The 26,296-nt window shown below is 41.4% G+C and overlaps 1 protein-coding gene across 1 annotated transcript in view; it reads right to left on the bottom strand.

Moving 5' to 3' along the window:
• The window catches only part of SIPA1L1 (signal induced proliferation associated 1 like 1), a 291,340-nt gene that overhangs the window by 8,988 nt on the left and 256,056 nt on the right, over positions 1–26,296 (bottom strand). The window contains exons 17-20 of the mRNA XM_090271076.1: positions 25,141–25,583; positions 12,523–12,762; positions 11,074–11,239; positions 5,972–6,218 (exon numbers count right to left, since the gene is read on the bottom strand). Coding sequence (XP_090127202.1) covers positions 5,972–6,218; positions 11,074–11,239; positions 12,523–12,762; positions 25,141–25,583 — 1,096 coding nt within the window. The remainder of the gene's footprint in view (positions 1–5,971; positions 6,219–11,073; positions 11,240–12,522; positions 12,763–25,140; positions 25,584–26,296) is intronic.

Here is a 26,296-nt window from a genome sequence, read left to right as displayed (position 1 = left end):
GCAATGGAACTCAATCGGAGCAGCAAGAAGGAAAAAAAACAATTAAAAGAAGTGAAGAAAGTTTAAGGGTCTTATGAGACAACATCAAATGGACCAACATTCATATTATAAGAGTGCTGAAAGGAGAAAAAAAAAAAAAGAGGGAAAAAACGTACTTGAAAAAATAATGGCAGAAAACTTCCCTAAGCAGGGGAAGAAACACACACAGTTCCAAAATGTCAAGAGAGTTACAAATAAGATAAACCCCGATGGACCCACACCATAATATGTTATAATTAAAATATTAAAAGCTAAGGACAAGGAATTTTAAAAGCAGCAAGAGAAAAACGACTTGTTAGGTACAGGGGAGCGCACATAAGACTATGAGCAGAAACTCTGCAGGCCAGAAAGCAGTGGCACGATGTATTCAAACTTCTTAACAAAGACACTTACCATTAAGATTACACTCCTTAGTAAAGCTGTCATTCAGAATTGGGGAGGAAAAGTTTTCCAGACAAGCAAAAGCTAAAGGAGTTCAACACAACTAGACTGGCCTTATGGGAAATGTTAAAGGGTCATCTTTATGCTGAAAAGAATGAGTGCTAATTAATAGCAAGAAAACATGAAAGTACAAATCTCACTGGAAAAGGTAAATACATGAAAGGTGATAGATAAATCACTTCATGAAACTAGGATGAATGTTAAAAGACAAAAGTAGTAAAACTAACTTTAATAATTAGGTAAGGGATACACAAAAAAATGTAAATTCTGACATCAAAAACAAAATATTGGAGGAGAGAGTAAAAGTATAGAGCTTTAGAATGCTTTTAAACTTATGTTGTTACCAGCTAAAAATAGACTTATAAGTTGTTATATGTAAGCCTCATGGTAACCACAAAGCAATAAAACTTATAGTAGATACACAAAAGATAGAATGGAATCTAACCACTACATAAAGTCATCAAACCACAAAGGAAGAAAGCAAGAAAGAAGAAACAGAGGAATTACAAAAAGACAGAAAGTTAATAAAATGGCAATAAGTGCATATCTATTAATAATTACTTTAAATATTAATACACTAAATGCTCCAATCAAAAGACACACTGAATAAGTAAAACAAAAACAAAAAAGACTCACATATCTGCTGCTCATAAGGGACGCACTTCAGATTTAACAGCATACACAGACTAAAAGTAAAATGATGGAAAAAGCTATTCCAGGCAAATGGAAACCAAAAGAAAGCTGGGGTGCAGAGTTCCTCTCTATATCGCAGTTCACTTATCGCAGGATTTAAAAAAATATATTATTTATCGCCGATTTTTCACAGTATCGTGGGATTTTGCGTACTGTATACGTATGTTGTTAAAGTTTCGTAGGTTTAAGAGTGTGTAATAAATGTAAGGTTCCTACTTCACGGGGGGTCTAGAATGTAATACCCACGATAAGTTAGGGAATACTGTAGTTATACTGATATCAGATGAAAAGACCAAGGAGGACATTACATAAAAATAAAGGGGTCAATTCAACAAGAAGTTATAACATTTGTAAATATTTACACATTAACAGAGGAGCACGTAAATATCTAAAGCAAATATCAACAGACCTAAGGGGAGAAATAGAGAGCAATACAACAATATAAGGGACTTTAATACCCCACTTACACCAATGGATAGATCTCAGCCAGACAGGAAATCAATAGGGAAATGTTAGCCTTACATGCTACATTAAACCTGATGGACTTAACGAATACATTAAAAATATTGTATCCCGAAGTGACAGAATACACATTCTTTTCAAGCACACATGGAATATTACCCAATATATATCATATGCTAGGCTACAAAACAAGTCTTAATGAATTTTAAAAGATCGAAATCATATCAAACATCTTTCCTAGCACAATGGTATGAAGGTTAAAATTACAAGAAGAAAACAAAAATGCACAAATATGTGGAGTTTAAACAACATGCTACTGAATAACCAACAGGTCAAAGAAGAATCAAAAGAGAAACTAAAAATTATAAGACAAATGAAAATAGAAGCACGCTATACCAAAACCAATGGGATGCAGCCAAAGCAGTCCTAAGAGTTTATAATAATAAATGTCTACATCAAAAAACAAGAAAAGTCTCAAACAACCTAATTTTACACCTCAAGGATCTAGAGAAAGAAGAACAAATGAGGCCCCAAATTAGGAGAAGGAAGGAAATAAATGAAATAAAGATTTAAAAAAATAAGAGTTCAATAAAACTGAGAACTGGTTGTTAGAAAATATAAACAAGAGACAAACCTTTAGCTAAACTCACTAAGAAAAAAAAGAAGACTCAAATAAAATCATAAATGAAAGAGGAGACATTATAACTGATACCACAGAAATAGATAATAGACTACTATGAATAATTATATACCAACAAATTGGACAACCTAGAATAAAGAAATTCCTAGAAACATATCATCTACCAAGACCGTATCATAAAGAAATAGAAAATCTGAACAGACGTATCACGAGCAAGAAGATTGAATCAGTAATCACAAACCTCCAAATAAACAAAAGTCCAGGACCAGAGGGCTTCACAGGTGAAAGCTACCAAACATTCAAAGAAGAATTAAAACCAACTTTTATAAATTCTTCCAAAAATGGAACCAGAAAGAACAATTACAAACTCATTTTATGAGGCCAATATTTCCCTGATACCAAAACTAGGCAGGGATGCCACAAGAAAAAATAGTTACAGGCCAATATCCTTGGTGAACGTAAATGCAAAAATCCGCAACAAAATATTAGCAGACTGAATTCAACAAGACATTAAAAGGATCATACACCACGATCAAGTGGGATTTATTACAGGGGTGCAAGGATGGTTCAACTTCTACAAATCAATCAGTGCAGTAACACTACATTAATAAAGTATAAAAATCATATGATCATCACAATAGATGCAGAAAAAGTATCTGACAAAAAACACCTATTTATAATAAAAACTCTCAACACAGGGAATACAGAGGTAATGCATCTCAATATAATAAAGGCTATATATAAGCCCACAGATAACATCATACTCAACATGCTACTGAATAACCAACAGGTCAAAGAAGAATCAAAAGAGAAACTAAAAAATATAAGACAAAAGCTAAAGCCTTTCCTCTAAGGTCAGAAACGAGGCAAGGATGCCCACTCTCACCACTTGTATTCAGTGTAGTATTGGAAATCAGAGCCACTGCAATTAAACAAGGAAAAGAAATAAAATGCATCGAAAAGGAAAGGAAGAAGTAAAACTCATTATTTGCAGATGACATATTAGAGAGTGTTAAAGACTCTACTTAAAAACTTTAAGAACTAATAATGAATTCAGTAAAGCTGAAGGATACAAAGTCAATACACAAAATTGTTGTGTTTCTATACACTAAAAACAAACTCCCAAAAAGAGAAATTAGGAAAACCATTCTATGTACAACTGCAGCAAAAAGAATAAAATACCTAGGAATAAATTTAACCAAGTATGTAAAAGACCTCTACTCTGAAAATTATAAGACATTGATGAAAGAAAGTGAATACAGCACAAATAAATGGGAAGATATACCACACTGATGAACTGGAAGAACAAATATCGTTAAAATGTCTACACTACCCAAAGCAATCTACAGGTTCAATGCAATCCATATCACACTCGTCGGCAGCTGTCCGTCTCGAGAGACGATGGTGTAGCTTCTTAAGAGTCTATCTGCACCACCGAGAATGGTTGTGCAGTCCGACTCGGGAGTGACACGGTATCTGTCTCCTCCCGTGTTGAATCGACATCTTGCGATGACGCTGGAGTGTCCTCTCCAGTGAAGCTGAAGCTACAGAGCCTGGGCAGGGTGATATGGAGGGTCTGCTGTTGCCCATGCAGCAGACCCCCCCTCTCTTCGCAGCTGAAGGGTCCAAGGGAAAGACGGAGTCAATACAGCTTGGCTTCAGGTGCGCCGCAGGAGTTGCCGGTGTTGACTACAATGTCAAACCGCCTTAGGGACTCCGGCTCCAGATTTTCTGTCGGGGTTTACTCCCTTAGCCTTTCCCCTGAAGAGGTATGCCGCAAGGCAGCGGAGGTTTTTTGGAGTCAGAGTTTTCCTTCTCTGATGTACCCTGACTGGAAGATCGAACCAGCGACACTTAGCTCGCAGGCCGACGCTCAATCCACTGAGCCAAACCAGCATTTTTCACAGAACTAGAACAAACAATCCTAAAATTGGTTTGGAATCACAAAAGACCTCAAATACTAAAATAATTTTGGGAAAGAAGAACAAAGTAATCTTGGGAAAGAACAAAGAACAAATGTGGAGGCATCACATTTCCTGATTTCAAACTATATTACTAGGTTATAGTAATCAAAATAATAGTATTAGTATAAAAAACATATACATCATTGGAACAGAATAAAGAGTCCAGAAATAAACCCACACATAAAAGGCCAATTAATTAACAACATAGGAGCCAAGAACAGAAAATCAGGAAGGGACAATCTCTTCAATAAACAGTGTTGGGAAAACTAAACAACCACGTGCAAAAGAATAAACCTGGACTATTATACCATACACAAAAATTAAGGTGGCAATAAATTTTTAGATTTGATACCAAAAGCAAAGATAAACGAGTGTGACTACATCAAACTAAAAAGCCCCTGCAGAGCAGAGAAGACATCAACAAAAGGAAAAGGCAACCGCTGAATAGGAGAAAAATATTTTCAAATAATATATCAGATAAGAAGTTAATATCAAAAATATACAGAACTCACAACTCAATAGCAAATACCAAACAATCTGATGACAAAATGGGCAGGTGATTTAAGTAGGCATTTTTTCCAGGCATTCAGATGGCCAACAGGTTAAAAAGAAGATACTCAGCATCACCAATCATTACGAAAATGCAAATCAAAACCACAATGAGATGTCACCTCACACCTGTTAGAATGGCTGTTATCAAAAGGCAAGATATAAGTGCTGGTGAGGATGTGGAGGAAAGGGAACCCTTGTGCACTGTTAGCAGGAGTGTAAACTGGTACAGCCAGTATGGAAAACAATGTGGAGGCTCCTCAACATAAAACTACCATATGACCTAGTACTTCCACTTTTGGGTTATTTGCCCAAAGAAAATAAAAACACTAACTTGAAAAGATAGGAGCACCTTATGTTCATTGCAGCATTATCTGCAAGAGCCAAGATATGAAAACAACCTAAGTGTTCACTGATGAATGAATGGATAAAGAAAATGTGGTATATCGTCGGCAGCCGTCCATCTCGAGAGACGATGGTGTAGCTTCTCAAGAGTCTATCTGCACCGCCGAGAATGGCTGTGCAGTCCGACTCGGGAGTGACATCGTATCTGTCTCCTCCCGTGTTGAATCGACATCCCGCGATGACGCTGAAGCTACAGAGCCTGGGCAGGGCGACATGGAGGATCCGCTGTTGCCCATGCAGCAGACCCCCCCTCTCTTCGCAGCTGAAGGGTCCAAGGGAAAGACGGAGTCAATACAGCTTGGCTTCAGGTGCGCCGCAGGAGTTGCCGGTGTTGACTACAACGTCAAACCGCCTTAGGGACTCCGGCTCCGGATTTTCTGTCAGGGTTTACTCCCTTAGCCTTTCCCCTGAAGAGGTATGCCGCAAGGCAGCGGAGGTTTTTTGGAGTCAGAGTTTTCCTTCTCTGATGTACCCTGACTGGAAGATCGAACCAGCGACACTTAGCTCGCAGGCCGACGCTCAATCCACTGAGCTAAACCAGCCAGGGCCAAATGTGGTATATATACAATGGAATAGTATTCAGCCATAAAAAATGAAATCTTGCTATTAGCAACATGCTGGACCCCGAGGGCACTGTGCTAACTATAAAATGTCTGACAGAGAAAGACAAGCCGTGAGAAGGTACAGCACGGTGACTATGGCTAATAACATAGGATGTTTCTGGGGACACTGTTCATCATCAGCAGGGCTATTCAGCTGAAGTTACAAACAAACTTACCATGCAGTGACTTCATTCCCAAGGTGTACGAAGGCCTCCGCAACGGGAGAGACTTGGGGAGAGAAGGGTATGTGCTACTGAAGAGGACATCGTTGGGCAGGGCTTGGTCCAGAAGTGAAGCCCTTGAGGTGAAAAAGTGCTCCCGCTGGCCACTGTAAATACTCTCATCCGACAGCGTCCTGTGCAAGGCTCGCCTTGAGGTGGGCGTGGTAGGAAAAGGAGACTGAGGCGAGGACAGTGCCTGGAACTGAAAAACAGTGCAAAGACAATACAAAAGGTCAATTTCCTGGGTCACACCCCCAAGACCCAGGCTGGGGGGGAATAAGTGGGTTAACAAAATCACTGCTCTTAGACACACTCCATCAAATCCTGGAGCCCAACAAGGAAGCCTCAAGGTCTACCACCCTAGAGCCCAAATAAAGAGTTCCCGGCCATCACATCCTCATAGCCCAACAAGCTGCCTATCAGTGCTCAGTACATAAATCAGATATGTAATTAGGTGAATTCATCAATATTGTGTCACGGTTAAGAACAAGATGAGGACCAGACAGACGTGAGTTGTATCTGAATCCTCTGAGCCCAAATCCTTGTCTATGAAATGGGGGCACAATGTCTCTCAGGATTATCAGGAGGGTAAATGAAACACTGGGCTGTTCATGGTAGCACATATCAGTAATGTGTATGATGAAATAATGTTGTTGCCCCCAGGGGAACAGCCACGGTGCCAGGAAGGTATCCTCAGAAGCTTGTCAAGTGACTGCATGTTTGCTGGGCAACAAGAGCATTTGATCATCACAATCTATTAACTCAAATAATAGGTGGTTCTTGATAAACATTAACTACTATAATTATATTTAATGAGTTTTGGCAATTTATTTTTTGAGATAGATTTCTATTCACGAAATGAAAATAGGGAAGTCATCCTTATAAGTGACAAATATTTATATGCTTATAGAAAAATGACACATGATCCAGATAGCTGTATCTCTTATTGATGTCTTCTGTCTTTGTGACCAGATTCGATTTTACTTGAGATTTTTCTGCAAAGAACAAGCTTTTGAGAATCCCATTCATTGAGAAACAAGAGACACATTAATAATATTTAAATATCCATTATCCTGAAAGCCAACAGAGTATTTGGTCTGTTAATAATAAAGCTATATTTATTCAATTCCTCTTAGACTACTTGTTCACCTTGGCAGGGAGAACAATGTGGGGAACAGGTAAAGATGTGAGTAGGAGGGCTGAGTCACTGCTGGCAGAAAGCCACAGTGGGACTTTCCACGACATTCTAAAGAGGCAGAGACACAATCATATAGCTATGGCTCCATTTAGAGAGTGCTGAGGATACAGAGTTGACACTCAGGTTCATTCACATGCTCGGGGTCTAACACAATTCCACTAAACAAACCAAGGGCCCATCAAGTCAACATTGTGGTGTGTGCAGCTGCTGCACAAATATATATAAACAGGTATTAATCAAAAACATTGTTAAATGAGTCTCAGGAGTAGCCAACTGAGTAAAAATTGTACGCACTTTTTAAAATTCATGCTGAGCTAAATCCAAGGTACATGTGTGCTTGCCTAGAGAACTAAGCTGCTAGGATAAATGCTTTGTGAACCTTTTAAGTGGAGGGAAGTTGGTATGGAAATAACGAGTGGGCATTAAGAGAGGTTAAGTGGATAGCCAGTTGTAATTTAAAACAGCAACAAACAAACCAGGTCATCTCTCTTCCATCTGCTAGGCTCCCGGACTGTTACGAGAGCTTCTGCCTGTTAGTCAGATCTCAGATCTCTATTCAAAACCTGCTCTCAATCTTACTTTAGCACCTCTGGGTTCAGCAAAGGGATTTCCTTTTCCAGTGAGTAAAACCACCCTGATGGGTTTTATAGGAGAGAAATTTTCCCCCAATTCTAGTTTCGGCCTCTTTGGGAAATATTAACATACCTCACAGCAGTAAACAGCTGTCTTGAAGAGAGGTCCTTTGAGCAATGTGCTTTATGAAAAGTTATAACATCCTACAGTAAAGGGAGGCAGGATACGCGATGGAAGGAAGCCTAGGTGTGTCCTGCCCATCAAAAAGCAGCAGGGCCTAGACTCATCCAAACTCCTCAGCATGGTTCCTCACCCCATTCCTCTTCAATGCCAGTCTTAAAGGTGTGCACACCTCTCCGGTGCTTGCAAGCACCTTCTACCTTTCTTGCAGATCAGACCTGAGACTGCCAGTGGCCCCGCCCAGGGCTACTAGCCCCTTGGAAAGAACCACAATGAAATTGATGTCCCATTGCCAAGGGATCTGAGATAGCACCAGGCCAGGGGGTTTTCAAGCTGTACCCCAAGGAGCCCTAGGGGTTCATCATAGCATCACTTCTTGAGGAGAGATGTTCAGGTGGAACCCAGGGGCCCGTGACATCCACCCCTCGCATCACAGAAACTCTGCTGTCTCAGTTCTACATATTGGCTTCCAAGGATTATTTTATTAAAATAAAATAAAATAAAAAGTTTCTGAGCTTTAAATCGTTTGAGGAGCACTGATCTACTCTGGTCCTCTCTTTCAAAGCTGAGGAACAAGGCCTAGAGAGGCGGCATCTTGCTCCAGGTCAGTCTCCTGTTCTCTCACTTTTTCCAGTCCTCCTGGCTACCAGTGAATTGGGTTTCCCACACTTGCAATAAGCCGATATCAGGTCTTCCTAAACACTGGAGCTGCATGAGGCCTCTTCCTTTGGTCTATACCTGAGTCTTGGCAGGAAGCAGGACTACTGGTTTGCACTGCTGTCTGTTCACTTGCCACTGGATACAGCCCTCATGGAAAATAAGGTTATCCCATCTCTGCCTGCCAAGGAGGTTTCTTAGAATGCTACAGCTCTGCCATTTTCCTTGAGGTGGGAGCTCTACAGCCTCTGCATGGGGCCCTGCAGCCCCCACCTCTCAGCACAGACATCCAACATCTCACTCTGCTGGCCACTGAGCCTGGGAGTGACCCTGTCACTTGAACTAATGATCTCTTACAGGTAGCATCTGATAGTCAATAAAGCCAATATAGTGTGAGTGGGTTTCAAATACCACAACCTGAGGTTGGCCCCTCCTGGCACCTGAAGCCCAATACAGTGGCCTGGAGCCTTGAGCAAGGCATGACCTGGAAGACTTTTCAAGGGCACGCTGGCCTTACTGACACAGCAGAGCCATGGTCATTCAGATGACAAATCTCAGAAGACACTCAGAGCTACGTAACTGAACTTATCTGAAACCAAACCAAAAAGGATGAAACTGGTGAAAAAACAGGATATTTCCAGCTCCTGCTTTCAGCTTTTTTTTTTATAGTAACAGTTTCACTGGCAGAAGCATCTTCTCTGCAGAGGGTCTGACAATAATATCATCACAACATGAAGAACGTGAATCCCCGCTTGAAACAGGAATATTTTAAAGTAATTCATTTTGGAAATAAAAGCCAAGACCTAAAATAATGGCAAAACAGACATTTGTTTCCAATTACTCCCAGTGCACAAGCGAGTGAAAGGAACGAAAGCGCGAAGCTTGCCCCTTTCCAAACCTGTGAAACCAAGAACTGGGGGAGGATGCCTCTCGTGGCAAGTTCAGTTTTCCTCTAAATCAAAGGAAACATGTGAGATAATTTTTATTTTTAAACTGGTCCTTAAACATTTTAATACACCGCTTTGGGTTTTGATGGATAAAGAAATTTCAAGTACTATCTTGTGTGCGGTTGCTAAGGAAACCACTTGTACTCTGGGTGATGAGTCAGAACTATTAAGTGCTGGCTTATAAAACAGAAATTACAGAAATCAAGAATGGCAAGTCTTTAAAATGATTTATGATCTTAATGTTTATGTTAATAAATCATTTCTTTCACAAAACTCCAGAATGGTCTTTGGAGTACATTTCAGTTCTGTTGGTGTTGATTTTTAAGTTTAGGAGGCATATCTGACCCATCTGGAGGAAAATGCACACATGTGCACGCACCCTAGGATCGTGTGAGAAAGCCTGGATTGGGATCCTCCAGACGGGCGCGTTTCCTGGCATTCTGATCACAGGTGGGGGATGGTGAGTAGTTAATAGTCTAGCTTCCATTTCAATCGATTCTCCAAGTTCTTAAATTGAGCTTGCCAGTCACTTCAGACTACAAATCATTTAACTAAGCACCTAGTGAACAGAACACGTCCAAGTTTACCGCAGTGACCTTCCTGAAGGTAGACACCCTTCTCCTGGGGCTACCTAAGACACTGCAGACAAAAGTGCCTTCCACTTGTGAAATGCCTCTGGGCCCTGCTCAGCACACACCAGCCCCCAGCCCTGGGAGTGTGAGGCTGCACACCTTGGAGGGCAAGAGCTGGAGCCTTAAGGAGGCTTCAGGGGTCCCCAAGCAGAGGAGACAGAACTAACCCTTTCCTATGGCAACACTGAGGAATGGTCATCAACACACACACATGTGCTCTGAGTAACTGCCTGGACTTGATGGGGAGGGAGGCTGGGTTCTGGAAAAGGAGCGTGTAGCCTGGAACTCAGAGAGGGAAAGGAGAGAAGGCTGCATGAAGTAAAGAGAGCCTAGAAAGTTCTGAAGGTGAGTGTGAAGACTTAGCTTGCTGCACTGGTGAGCACACAGGTAACAGCCAACGTGTCTGCCTGGCCAGGGCCAGGGGCCGCAGCGCAGCCAGAGCACAGAGTGCTGTGGGCACACAGGGCAGGGGCTATTGGGGGAGAAGGGGAACCCTTTGGACGGAAGGCACAAAAGCCCTTACAGGAAAAACTCTGTCTGACAAGCAGGCCACAGACACCCCTGCAGGGCTCTGAGGGGCACTGGCCCTGAGGTAACAACACTCTGGGACAGGTGCGTGTGTGCGCTGTGCGTCGGGCACACCAGGAGGAGAAAGGGCCATGGTGGCTGGGACAGGTTGATTCAGAGCCAGACTAGAGTGATGTGGCTGCAGGAGCAGAACATTTGGAAAATGAACTAATTATTGGGAAGGTGATGGGGTGATGGGGTGATGGCGGGAGGAGCTGGGAACCAGCACTTCTTGTAACTGGTGAGCAGCTCTGTTCCATCTGGCCTCTCTCTGACAGCTAGTTACCCCAAGCTGCCCTGTACCTTAAAGTTCTTCTGGGATTCGGGAGTTGGGCTTTCAAGGTCAATGAGTTTCTTGAGCTCCTCTTCAATGGTGGACTTGGAGCTTGGCTTAGGAGATGCCCGGAGGTCCCTGGTTGAGGCACGCAGCCTGGTGTGGGCTATTTCACTGCCATCACTCTGATGACGCCTTGAATAGAAGGAAAGAGATGGCAGGAACAAAATCAACAGGGTTGACTAAAAGGCACCATGGGCTCTGAAGGATATAAGTCAATGAAGAAATATTGTATGAGAGAAAAGGAGAATTACTTCTGTTCAATTACATTAGAAGCTACTCAGATAAATTCTTGTTAAAGAAACAAAACCAATTTAAAATGCAAAATAAAAAGTCTGATGAAAAAAATCACTCTTTTACAAGAAATAATTAACTCTACTAAGCCAAAATTAGCACAGACTTATTAATAAAAGACCACAGGTTATGAATCCCAAATGCAATTGTTGTACGGACAAAAACAAAATAATTGAATCATTTATTCCTTTCTTTTTCCTGTACTTTGTAAAAAGCCCTTTATATTCAGTTCTGTATATATGTAGTCACTTACTTTCTAATGTCCCCTCTGGTGCCTCCTGGTCCAGTTAAAAAGTAAATGGAAGGGCTGTGAGTAACAGCACTGAAGAGACAAGGGTGGTCTTTGCACCAGAGATTGGTTATTCTGAAGCTTGTTCTTCAGACATACTGTTAGTCCCCCATTTTCCCAGGTGTTGCTTTCTGTGGTGACATTTGCTTATGGTATACCATGACCCGAAAGTATTAAATGGAAGAATCCAGAAATAAACAACTCATCAGTTTTAAATTGTGTGCCATTCTGAGGAGCATGAATGGAACCTTGGACATTCCTGCCCAGGACGTGGATCGTCCCTTTGCCCAGCATATCCACAGATATATATACTACCCACCTATTAGTTACATAGTGGCTGTCTCAGTTATCAAATCAGTTATCACAGAGAGACCACATTCACATAACTTTTATTGCAATATATTGTTATAATTGTTCTATTTTATTATTGTTGTTGTTAATATCTTACTAATTTATAAATTAAACTATCAAAGATATGTATGTACAGGAAAAAATATAGTATATATAGGGTTCAATACTATCTGCAGTTTCAGGCGTCCACTGGCGGTTATGGAACGCATCTCCCATGAATAAGGGGGCACTACTCTACTGTTTCCCGGGAGATCTGAGATTCTGAAATCTGAATATATTGCAATACATCTTTTTAAGGAATGAGGTGGAGAAATAATTTAAGGCAAGTTTTACTTAGGAAAATAATAATAATCTCCCTACCAAATCAACTCTTACCCACCTGCCACCCTGGCCATCTTGGTTATAGAAAATTGTCCCAAATTTTTCTGTTCTCTGTCATGTTTAAAAGCAAATCACCAAGTAAGAAACACAAAAGAATTCTTACTTTCTTGTGTCCATAAATCCCACAGAGTTTATGGTTCCTTCGGGTTTTTTCCATCCAATCAGGTACTTGCTAGTAGCGCCCTGGCGAGGGTAGAAAGTCCTAGGACCAGATGAGGAGGATGAGGAAGAGGAGAAGGAGGGCGCAAGCTGCGAGGAGGTGGCAGCATGAAGCTCTTCTTTAGGTGAACTTCTGGCACTGGAGAAGACGACCGGACTGGCAGAGTGACGGGAGCTCATGGTACTGAGGAGAAGCAGGACAAAGACAAGATGACCCAAGTGTGCATGTGTGCATCCGGGGTCAATCTGTCAGCTATAAAAGTGTAATAAAAGTGTCATCCAGGATGGGGGTTATGGCCGGGTTAAAGAACAATAAATATTTCATAAAATACTAGCTGGCCTTCCCTGCTTTCTCACTATAATTTAAATGTCTGCTGTCAGATTTCCGGAAAGACAGTCAATGGGGCATAGTCTGCACTTTACATTAAAAGGTAAAAATAATTAAAAGACTGTCAGGGATACTTTGAAACAAGCTGGCACAACTTAAGTTTGTTATAGCAAAGTTTACTGAAGGCAAGTGACATGAAAGTCTGCAGTAAAAGGAATAGTAGTCTGAATGTCTCTCTGTCTTGCCTTCCTCAGAACTAGGGGTCTTGGTGATGCTGCCCAAGCGCAAAACAGAAGAGGAGATTGGATTAGGCATACAGGTTTCCACACACTCACATCCAAGGTCAAAGGGGCACACTGAGGTCTCCTTACCCATGGCATCTGGCATCTCAAAGCTGTTCATCAGAATGAATTATCTTATGCTAAACACAAAAACCAACTCAACATGGATTAAAGACTTAAGATCTGACACCATAAAACTCCTAGAAGAAAACATAGAGGGTAAGTTCCTTGACTTCACAATGATTTTTTGGATTTGACACCAAAAGGCAACAAAAGCAAAAACAAACAAGTGGAACTATACTGATTTAAAAAGTTACTTACGGCAAAGAAAACCATCAACAAAATTAAAAGGCAACCCACAAAATGAGAGAAAATATCTATCTGATAAGGGGTTAATATCCCTCCAAAATATATATAGAACTCATATAACTCAACAGAAGAGAAAAACAAATCGATTAAAAAACGGGCAGAGGATCTGAAAAGACAGTTTTTTCCAAAGACCTACAGATGGCTAACATCACTAATCATCATGGACAGGCAAATCAAAACCTAATAAAATATCACCTCATATCTGTTAGAATGGTTATTACCAAAAAGACAAGAAACGACAAGTGTTGGTGAGGATGTGAAGAAAATGGAACCCTTATGCACTGTTGGTGGGACTGCAAACTGGTGCAATTACTATGGAAAACAGTACGGAGGTTCCTCAAAAAATAAAAAATAGAACAACCATATGATCCAGCAATTGCACTTCTGGGTATTTATCCAAAGAAAACAAAAATACTATCTCAGACGTATCTGTGCTCCCTGTGTTCACTGCAGCATTATTTATAATGGCCAAGACATGAAAGCAACCGAAGTGTCCATCAATGAAGGAATGAACGGATAAAGGAAGTGTGGTATATTGTATACATACACAATGGGATAGTCTTCAGCCATAAAAAGAAGAAAATCCTGCCACTGGCAACACCCTGAAGGACCTTGAGGGCATTATGTTAAGCGAAATAAGTCAGACAAAGACAAATACTGTATGATCTCACTTTTACATGTAATCTAAACAAAACAACAAACTTCACAGAAACAGAGAACAGAATGGTGGTTGCCAGAGGTGGGGGCTGGGGATTGAAAAGGGTGAAAGTGGTCAAGAGGCACAAACTGTAGTTGTACGATAAATAATGTATAGCCTGTGACTAAAAGTAAAAGATAAAAAGCTGTTCATCACCAATGTATTTTTAACTTTGGTTAAAGATTATAAAACTCCAGCCTATAGGACTTAAGGATAAGGCTACTTTCTCATTAACATTTTTAAGATTTGGAAAAGCAGAACACCTGGAGGGCCTTTAAGAGTAGGCTTTCCATACCTCCCCCCCAGTGATCCCACAGGATCTCAGCTCACACACTACTTGAGCCCTGGTGAGTTCTCCCAGCTTAGACAGAGACCAAAGGCAGCTGTCTCTGACTATGAGGGACTCTGTTACTGAACACTTAGTTAAGAGGATGTGGTCTCAAAGGATCCCTTAACAGCACTTCCATTTGTGAAAAACTAATGGTGCTGATCTGAATAACGTGTGGACTTCAGTTAATAATAATGTATCAATATTGATGCCTCTGCTATAGCAAATGTACTACAGTCACGTGAGATGATAATAGGGGAACCTGGTGAAGGATGTATGGGGACTCTGCACTACCTACGCAACTTTTCTGTAAATCAAAAACTATTCTAAAATTTAAAAAAGGAAAGCAAAACAAGCAAAAAACCCCAAACAAACAAACAAACCCTAATGGTCCTGAGATAATATAGAGAGAGGAAAATGAATCTTAAAGTCCTACCTCACACCTTACATAAAAATCATTTGCAGTTGGGTTGTGTATTTAAATGTAAATCTAAAGATTCCAGACTACAATGTGGAAGAACATTTTCATGAAAGAAGCAAATGTTCTTTACTAAGATCAGAAAGGATATGACTGAACCCCATTAAAAGAACTTCTATTCATCCAAAGATACAGAGTAGGAAAATATATGTAAAATATATATCCAACTATGGGCTCTATCCAGGATATATAACTCTTACGACAACCCAACAGACAAATGCGCAAAGATCCGAAAAGGAATTTTACAAAAGAGGATATCTAAAAAACCAATAAACACTGGTGCTCAGTATCATCAGTTACCAAAAAAATGCAAACTGAAGCCACAGGGAGGGTCCACCATACCCCCTTCAGCATGACTAAAATTACAGACTTACAATAGTAAGTGCTAGAAAGGGTGTGAATCAATTAGAACTCTTACACATGGCTGGTGGGAGTGTTACCTGTTACAATCACTTTAGCAAACTGGTTCCCACTCTCTGCTAAAGTTGAATGTGTGTATATATATACCCTGTGACTTAGCAAGCCCACTCCTAGGTAGACACGCAAAAGAAATTCCTATATGTTGTATACCAAAGGACATGTACAAGAATTTGTAACATCTCCAAACTGGAAACACTCGAATGTTCAACGGTAGAACGGATAAATGAGTTGTGGTGTGTTCCCAAAATGGACGTATTCTCCAGCAACGAAAAATAAACTAATGCTACCTGCAGCACATGGATGAATCTCCCCAACATAATGTTGACAGGCACCAGACACAGAATAAAACATATGGTACGATCCATTTATATTAAGCCCCAAAATAGGCAACCCGAGTCTAGGATTTTAGGATTCAGGGTTGTGTTCACCTTGGGGAGGAGGTGGGTGTGGCTGGGGAAGGCATGTGGGAGGAAGGCTGTCTGGATGTTGGTAATGTTCCAGTTCTTGATCTGGGTAGTGATTACATGGGTATGTTCACACTGTGAAAATCCATTGCGATGAACGCTCCTGACCTGCACCTTTCTCGGTACATGCATGCTGCACTTCAGTGAAAACACCCACAAAAATTTAAAAAGAGCTCAGGGAAAGGAAAAAAAAAACCCTCACAATATCTCTAACATAAATTGAAAAGCAATGCAACTCATTTAGTTTTTACCTCTTGGTAACAAATTAAGAATTTTGCTTTTAAAATTAAGAAAAAAGAATGCAAAACTCTTACATAAGGACAGTACATTAGATCAATAAGAGCAAAATAATAGCAGGTTTCCCTTATGGAGAGAGACTAAACGGGGAAAGGTGAGCCAAGAGTGGGAAAGAAAGTGGGGACAGACATAAAGACAGAGGCAGACAAGCTCAGAGAGAGCAACGTCAGGGACCCCGAATAACAGCCACATGAATTAACACAGGGGGAAGCCTCTGAGATGGTGAGGGTGCCGCCTTGGGGTACTTGAAAGCAATACGACATTTGTGGCCATTTGTTAGTTCCTTAGCAACAAGAGCTCAACTGTGGTTTGCAGATTTTTTCACCTGACTATACCTGCCCCATGGACATTTATAACACAGATGTGGCGAAGTCTCACGCCTCAGCTGTGGTTAGGGTCTGAGGCAGCTTCCAATAAAGTGAAAGTCATTACGATCAGGGTCTAACATAGGCATCTCTCAGCTTCGATAATCGTGTGCTGGCTCTACCTGCCTTGATTAGTATCCACAAGTGAGTGCAAGTGTGTTAGAAACACTAGAGCTGGTTCTCACACTCTACGTAAATGTTAAAACAGAAAGGGCAGGGCCCCACCCCAGATTCTGATTCAGTGAGTTGGGAGGGTGCAGAGACATGAGAATTTGCACTTCAAAGGCGTGTCCAGCTGATGGCACAGTCCCTGACTCATTCTGGAAACCACTGTACCCAAGGTGCATTTGAATAGCCCATTTTTATCTTTCTCAGCAACAAGTATCTTGATATGATAACATCAGTATTCAAAACCCCGAGGCTTTCAAAGCCTAAATATTTGGTCAGAACAGAAATAATTAGCCACGAGACTAGAAAGTAGATTGCATCATCTGTTAATTTACAAGTCATTCCTCCATATTTTACAAAATACCTATGCTGGTTTTAGCCAAATGTGCAGACTAAATAATAAGAAAAGTTATAGAAAAGGCTTAGAAATGTCAAAGGAGAGAGCAATATGTATGTAGTATATACAGTTTTTGGAGTTCTTTCCTTCCTGTCTGAATTTAATTACAAATGTAATTATTTCTCTGAGATGCACTTAAGTTTTTGTACTAGATTATAAACCCTTAGAAGACAGAAATTTCCCTTAGTACCCCTGTATACCTAACAAGTGCTGGAATATCGTATACACCAAGTAAAGTAATTGTGGAACATTGTATACTCCAAGTAAAGTAATTGTGGAACAAAGGGCTTCTCTTTAGCACTTATGTAGCACACTATATATTTAACTTGTTTATCTTGTTTATAGTCTGTCTCCTTGTTTAAATGTAAGCTCTATGAGGGCTAAAATGTTTGTCTGTTTTGTCCACTACTATACTCTCCATGCCTAGATTAGTCCCTGGCCATTGCAGGCAGACAATATTTGATGAAAGAAACTGTCAAATAAATGACAAATTAGTCAACCATTTAAATGTAAGGAAGAGCTATACATGAAGATACTGTATTTAAAACTGGATGTTGCTTTATTTTTATTGCAATTAAATCGACAGTTATATTCTGTTCACAGGTGTATTCTTCAAAGGGTAATTGCTTAAGTGAGACCCTAGGCCCTGAGAACTGGTTTTATCTGTGGATGTGATGGCAGACACTAGCTCCCAGATGTGAAATGCCAGCACACTTACGATCACTAACAGTTACAATCAAGACAGGCCTACGTAACAATTGATTAGATTTGGGAACAAAGGTAAAAACAAAGAATTCATTAATGTATATAACTCACACACGAAGGTGTGCACTTTAGTATACACTTGGCCTCTAATTCAATAGGCACATGAGGGTCACCTGGGCCCTAATCCCAGAGATTTTAATTTAATTGACCTGGGGTGCCGCTGGGCTGTGTATTTTGTTAAACTCTCCCCCAAGTGTGCACACTGCTTGAAGCCATTGAATTATTCATATTGTTGTGACTTCATCAAAATCCTCCTTCATATTGTCAAGGTTAAGAAGGTGACATCACTGGAGTGGTGTTTCTCCAGACGCTGGCTGTGGCCACTGGCAGCTGTTGATGTAAATGAAGATTCCCTAAGGCATGTAAGGTCTCTGTACAGGAATTGTGGAAGAAGGTAATGAGCCAACAATAGATACGTTCCCAGTGACAACAGCAATGTCTGCTCTTTTCTCATTATAACAAGGTGAGTTTAACTATGAGTATGGCCAAACTGGAGGAACCACTAATAATTGAGTCAGCGTGTTTCTGGATTCCATATGAAGACACCACTGGCTTTATACTTTATATAAACAATCGGGCATTTCCCCTTTCCACTGGGTCATTCCACAACATGAACTTTGAAAAGGAAGACAGCATACACACACATACATGTGATACCTCACATAGAGAGAGGAGGAGGGGCAATGAGGTAACTGAGAATCTGGGACAATCTAAATGTGCCCAAACTGCTCGCCTTGGCCTGAAGAGACCGTGAACCAAAGGCACTGTGGCCTAGCTAGTTTGCACTCCCAGCCGTGGCAAACTCGGCAGGAGAGGATGCTAGAGACCAATCTGCAGACAGGGCACCAGTCACGGCAGTGCCACTTTACAAAGTAGGATGTGCACGTGCTTGCGGGCCTTGCAAAGGGATGAACAACACAGGATGGGGTGGCCTGGATAATATAAGTCTGAGCCCCGAGTGCCGACGCTCTGAGAGCCTGGAAAACAGCTCTGCACTGTTACAGGGACCACCTCCTCCCATGGAAAACGTCAGTCGGCCACTCTCCTGTGCTGCTGAAAGCCACTGAAGGAAATGCCTGGAGTCATCTACTGCTCAGGGATGGCACGAAAGGACGAATTTCAGACAGGACGGGCCTGCTAAGAGTGATATTTTCAGAAGGGGAAGAGTGGTCATTAGTCACCCGTCAAAGGGCTGTGGCAAGGCTGGATGGTGGCCTAATATCCAGGGGAGGGGAGCTGGTAGGCTTTCCTGTGGTTACTTGTACAAATAACAAGTAAGCCTCTGGGTAAGAGACAACGTGGAGGATAATGACTGAGGAGGCTGTGTCCTCCCGCTGTGCTCAGCATGAGCCAATTCTATCCAATACTGGGCTCTACAATTTAGGAAGTCTTCAGAAGACCCTGATTCTAAATGATTAGGGGGAAAAGAAATACGTGAAGTTGGAATGATTAAGCTTGCAAAAGGGACAGCCAAGGGACCGCAGGAGAGAACACTGTTCATCTCTGACAGGGAGACAGTTAATAAGAACAAGAGCGCACTAGCACATAAGGCACGGGGACATGTGGCTATGCACGGGCAGCAGAAGAGACCGCAGGGGTCACTGTGGCCAGCAAGCTGAAGCTGTCTGCGATGCTGAGCCACTTAATACGGAGCTAACAAAAATACTATAAATATTTTCAGGTTTTGTCATGTCCAGGTTTCACACCTTAAAAGGACAGAGAAAACAAAGAAGGAAAGTTGAGAAGCAAAACTATAAAAGACGACCTGAGAGACATACATGTTTGTTGAAGAAAAAATAGCTAGATAACGGCATCAAGGTAGGTGACAGAGATCTTAAAAAGGAAATGACAGAAAACCTCTGTCTTAAAAGGACATGTACAGTTTATAGTATATTTGATCATTATTTTTGCTCTCAACAAACACATATGAACAAGCATTTAGTAAGTGGATCAGGTATTATTAGATTACAGATCAGGGACGAGCTGGGTGCAATGGCTGACTGCCCAGAGGCCACATGGCTGGTCAGCAGGACTGAGACTTAGACCCAACCCTCAGGATCCAGATCTGTTTCCTTGTACTCTCCCCACTCGCCTGGAAGTGGAGGGACACTACAAAGTTTCCTTCTTTTTTAAAAACTGTTTTCAAATGGGCTCTTGGGGGTGCCTACAAATTTCATAATCTCAGACTTCAAAAATCTTCATGTTTAGAAAGACTCAGCCCTGCCCCCCACCTCCCCCAAAAAACATTTATTCTTTCTTAATTGCATATTTAAATTGCAGCTAGGAATTTCAAATAGGTAGACATGGGACAAAAACTTGAAGAGGAAGAGGATTGAGTACTAAAATTACTCAGAAAGGTTGTGGAATCTCTCTTCTTGAGATTACCCCACCTCTTTTTAAGCAATTGAATAAATTCTCATCCTGGTATGATGGCTTCAATATGACAAGGAGTGGATTCTCTGTCCTTTCAGAATCATGTTGGTCTTATAATTCGACGGCATTTGGAGAATTTGGGCTTTCCATATTGACTGAATAAATAGATTAGCTGCTTCACAGAACAGAGTAATGATATACTTTGCTGGTGAGTTCCACATCAAGCAATCTGACATTTGTGGCTTGACAGAGGTCTCATTTTCTCAATGTTCACTTAAATTTCAACCACAGTGGTTCTGATTTTTAGTCTTTGAGGTTAGTTCTGGATAAAATAATCACCCACTCCCATAGCTAGAAGAAATGGGGGCAAGAAAGCGTAGGACAGATCACCTGTAGTTCTGCTGTACTAAAGCAAAGTGAAATAGAATCCTGAATGCTAACTGTGTGTGTAACCACAAAACAGAAATTACCAACAAAACCAATCCATCAATGTAAGGCGAGCCGAGTCCACTCCAGGTTGAAGAGGGGTCCTGGGTTCGTTCATTTAGAGGCTGCACTTTCCAATTCTGAACTAGTCCATAAAACTTAGGAAAATCATATTCTTACCTTAAGAAAAAGTAAATCCCTGGCTGGTGTGACTCAGTGGATGGAGTGCTGGCCTACAGACTGAAAGGTTGTTGCCAGTTTAATTCCCAGTGAGGGCACATGCCTGAGTTGCTGGCCAGGTCCCTAGTTGGGGGCTTGAGAGAGGCAACCGATCCATGTTTCCCTCCCACATGTTTCTTCTCTCCTTCTCTTTTTTCCTCCTTTCCCATCCCTCTAAAAAAATAAATAAAATCTTTAAAAAATATATGAGGATGAGAGGCAAGTAACAGCAATTTTTTTAAATTCCAGGAAGATGAGATTTAAGAGAGAAATGTTAAAGACAACGAAATAATTTCGAAACAAAGAAGGCAGGCACATACATAGGACGCCAAAGAGGACAGAACAAAATGTAACCACCCCGGCTGTAACACAGAGAGGCACACAGCAGCCCAAACGTGCCTTCATGTTCATGTAAACTAACTATAAAGAAGCCCTTTACCTCTCCTCTGAAGAAGCATACTGGTTTTTTTTTTTTTTTTTTTTTTTTGCATGAATAGTTAACTATTAGGTCAAGCGGAAAAAGCATATTCATGAAACTGAACTGTACTGACAACTGTTGGACAGGCATTTCTCCTGGCCTTTAATTGCCCCTCTAGTGAGGGTCAGACACAGACCAACTTATATCCCAATCTAACTGATATTTGCATATAAGCTTTCATAAAGTCCCTCATTATATTTTGCAGATTTAAAAAATCTTTCATCGAAACGACTTTACTAAAAATTCATGCTGTGCAAGGACTTTATGTATATGTTCTCATACATACATCTATACGTAAAACACAACAGCTCTCTGCAAGTATTGATCCTTCCATACAAAAAGCCCTGAAATGTAACAGTGGTTTTTAGGAGTCAGGAGATGAGGATTTATGCTATTTTTGACATGGCTTACAGGTTAGGGGCCTTGATCATCATGGAAAAAGTGAGAACATTAGGGAAGAAGTTATTCCTATTTGTTCAGCAAACTGAATTGCGCAACTCTCTCTTATGCTCACAGTGGCACACGGTGGGCAAAGGTGTTGAGGATGAGCACAGTGGGCGAGAAATCCTCTCGAACTGGATGGCAGTGAGGATGTACGAGCGTATGCCATCGCCCAAGTGGGTGCTAACTGGCTCCCTGAGGGACCTATGGGAAGCAAGAGGGAGGCAGCAGAATGGCTGGCCAACCAGGGCAGGTGCAGAAGTCTGGACACTCAGGTCAGGATGTGAAGAGATGTGTACGTGCAAGTACACAGTGGGGTTTTGGCTTTACAATGTGCTTCTCTAACCATGTGCTAACGTTGGCAATACCACTGGTCACCACGACTAGAGTTCTGTGTACTAACTAAGGACACCTTTGGTCTCCACACAAACTGGCACTGCCTATGGCCATGGCCAGAGCTCAAAGAAGAAAATGAACCCAGCTGGTGGAAGTATATTAACATTAGAAGTATTTTCCCCTCACCTATGCTTACCGGAAATTATTTTATTGTGTGATTCATTTAAGACTAGAAAGTAAAACAGCCATTACAAAAAGAAAAAAATTAAAATCTCCCCCTAACTTTCTAAGCCTTATAGAAAATACTTATTTTTTCTAGGGCACAACACTTCAGAGCAATTAATGGACTTTTTAATTGTAGAAAGTTAGTGTGTATGGCTTCTCCTAATGACATCCGAATATAACAACCCTATGTAATTACCAGCAGTTCTCATGGGGTCACACTCACACACACACACTCTCTCTCTCTCTCTCTCTCTCTCTCTCTCTCTCTCTCACCCTTCACAGTCATCAACAGAGAGTCTGGAGGACAGAGTGGGTAGGAACACAGCCCAGGCAGAAATACACAGTGGAACTTAAACACTGTAATTTAGATTTTGTCACCAAGTCCCAGGTACAAGCTCTTTCATGCACTGTCAAGAGATCTCTCCATTAATTGCTGTTCCCATCTTCTGAGGACACCAACACTCTAATTTGCAGTGATATTAGTCTCTCTGGCAATGTGCATTTCGTGGCTAAGTCCCCCTTTCCTCCAGAAAAGGAAGGCTGCTAAAGCTCTGATTATCCAGCTCACTCTGCCAAGATCAACAGACTGAAGTCACACAGCATCCCCATTTACCACAGTCAAGAAGCAATGTGACTCAACCCGTCAGTGGGTGGGAAGCCCTGCCACCCTCCCTGAAAGGCTACATTCTTCTCTTCTCCAGTAAGTCTGATTTCAGCAGCTATTTCTACATGATGAATTAAATAATTCAGGTTATCCTCTGAGGTCTTCAGGCGGCCCCAGTCAACACGTTCTGATAATGTGATCTCAGGTGCCTGTTTCCCAGTGGGGACTTTGTAGATCCCCTGGGATTCATTCTATTTGTTAAGACGGCGTGGCCAATGCTGTGTGCTTTGGCTTCAGAGGCCTGGCTTTCCCAACCTTACTCCATGCTGATGCCACACTAGACAAGACCTCTATAACTTATTTTCTTCTACTACCATCAAATCAGACCAGAGTTATATCCCCAGACTGAACATCATTGTTAAAAAAGACATCCTCCTTTCAAAACGACGAACTGGAAGCCAAATAAACAAGAGTAAATCTAAACTAAGAAACCGCAGAGAAACTACTCTGAACTCAAAAATGGGGCATGCCAAAACGCGAGTGTCCTAATTCTGTGTCATGTGATTCTCCTATATTATATTATTATTATGGTATCTGATGCCCAGCCTTCCGTTCTGCTTTTCCAAACACTTCCTTAACCCATGCGAATCACAAACATTCTATTTCCTGAATTATGGAAAGGTAACTGGATGCCTCGTACTTATGACCGAGACCACTTTGCTAATACCCTTTGGGGGCCATGTTTCTGGACCTACCACAATAACTTTTTATTACTGGTGTGTGGGCATAGGAAACAGACAGACATGTAAAATGCTGGGCTAACCTGGAATTTTAACCCTTTGAGTGCCATGCCTAATTCGAAATTTGGATCAACACGAGAAAAAATTATATCAATATATAACCTGAGGTACAAAAAAAGAGAACAAAACATAGAATACGAACTATTCCATTATTATTTACATTTATAGCCATCAAAAAAAAGAGTCGCTAGGAGTGATGATGGCACTTTTGGGAAAATCTGTCAGCGTCGCTCACAGCGGCGTTGGCACTCAAAGGGTTAAAAGATGGGACGCTCAAGAATCTTATCAGTAACAATACAGAGGAAAAGAGACAACTGAATATTTAACTGATCAAGTTTAACAGAGCCAAATTAAGTGGAAGATGTTCTCTCTCATGAAGGTTATCTGAAGTTTACTGACAGATTTTGTTTTTGCCTGGATTCCCATTTGAAAAGGAAAACTAAATTCAGCTTCTCTGCTCTTGTTCTTCAAGAGGCCCAGAGGACAGCCAGGTTAGATGCTGTCACACAGGCTGATCAATGACTGACAACAACAATAACAGGTAAAAGGAGAAACCACCACAAAGATCAGCAGGCCCCCAAAGCTAGTGATGGAGTGTTTCCTTCCCCAAAAGGAAGAATCTTGTCATACTTTGGGTTTTAGGCTCAAATCCAAAGGAGGAAATGAAAAATGGTACTTTCTTTGCCTATCCAAGAATACAGGGGAATGTGTACTTTCCTATTTTGAAAGGTAGATGGGATGTCTAATTTTAGCTACGCTTTTCTGTTGTACACCCCCAAACTCAACGCATTACTCTCAGGAGCCAATTAATGAAAAAAATTACTATGTAAACACGGGGTAAGTGATGTTCTCTGAAAGGCAGGCAGCAAAGGCTGCGTTCAGCATCGTAAATAATGCCATGTTAATCTCAGAAAAGATCCCTTCCTTTGAAAAATACAATCCAGATTTTCTTTTCACGTCTTCAAAAGACTGTTCCATTCTACTTCCTTTACCACTAGCTAAAAGCCCAAATTACAAAATTCTTCTAATTCTAGTACACAGTTAAAAAACTTTTGTAAAATCAAAGACCACTTTACAAAGACTAAACCTGTAGACTTTTCTCATAGTTTAAAATAAAGCATTAGGATTGGAGGAAGAAAGCATTTTGGCAGCAAATAAAGGCACTAAATATATAAAAATAACTGTCACTGCATGAAAACGCCCTTTCTTTATACACTACTGAGCAAAAGCGAAGTGGGCTGAGGCTGGAAACTCCCCTAGGACGGGGCTGGGGACGGGAGAAGCAGCAGGGAAGGGCAGTTACCTCGTGTGGGAAGCAGCATCATTTATACTGAAAGTGCTGTTCTCCCTCGTCAGAGGGCTGGAGCCGGCCTGGCTCTTGCTGTGGATGTCCAAGCTCAGGGAGGATTCTGCTTTCCGGTCCATGCCATGGCTCTCTGCCTCTAAAGTCCGGTCAACCATGGAGATCACTTCACTGGAACTATGCCACAGGGGTACCACCTTCTCCTTGCCTGGTCCCGAGCGCGGCGACGACGTGGCGGCCCCCAGGGAGGCGGTGCTGCCGTGGCTGGGGCCATAGGAAGTGGTGTCGATGCCGCTGTCTGCGGAGGTGCCTTGCAGATAGTTGTAGCTGTTGAGCTCAGATTCTGTGCGGTCCCCATCATACCACTTCTCGTCGCTGTGGGCACTCGACGCATTGCTGGAGAGGGTATTGCTGCTTGAGTGGCTTGAGTAGTGGCTATCAGACTGCAAGGGAAGCAGGACTTACTTACATACAGGCTTCGCTTCTGGAACACCAGGGAAAGGACTCGGGAGGATGACCCTGTGACATGTGTCTAGTTACAGGTTCTCAGGGCAGAAAAGTCTAATGACAGCACACCGACGTGAGACTAGGAGGTGCCGGGGAAAACCGTTGCAGAAGTTTCGAAGGCAGAGAGTACTGGGAGTGTTATTTTAAGAATCCATTTTTCATTTTTTGACTTATGCCAAAGTATGAATAGTACTGAGGTAATTTTAATCAGAAAATAAATCTAAACTCTCATTGGTCTTTAATATTTTAATTTTAAAAATAGAAAAAAAATGACACTTCTAAAAGGCTTTCAACTAGAAAAGACCTACTGTGCTCAGAGTACATAGAGGCAGAATATAAGACTTACTCCTAAAGAAAGCTCCTTTCCCATTAGCATCTATTCAGGAGACAGCTTTCTGGGGAGGACTTAGAAGTATCATCTATACAGAGGTGCCAAGTCAGTTCAAGGGAGGAGGGTCAGTTTTTTCAACAAATATGCTGGACACCTGGATATCCACAAAGAATGAAGTTGGATCCTTATCACATAGAAAAATAAACTCAAAAAGATCAAAGACCTAAACGTAAGCGCTAAAACTATAAAACTCTTAGAAGAAAACATAAGTATACATCATCATGACTTTGGATTATGCAATGGTTTCTTAGCCATGAC

The sequence above is a fragment of the Furipterus horrens genome, unplaced genomic scaffold, assembly GCF_987537825.1.
Source record: "Furipterus horrens unplaced genomic scaffold, mFurHor1.1.pri manual_scaffold_3, whole genome shotgun sequence".
NCBI classification, from domain to species: Eukaryota; Metazoa; Chordata; class Mammalia; order Chiroptera; family Furipteridae; genus Furipterus; species Furipterus horrens.
The sequence above is the reverse complement of the archived record's forward strand: the minus strand, read 5'-3'. Positions and strand labels throughout refer to the sequence as shown.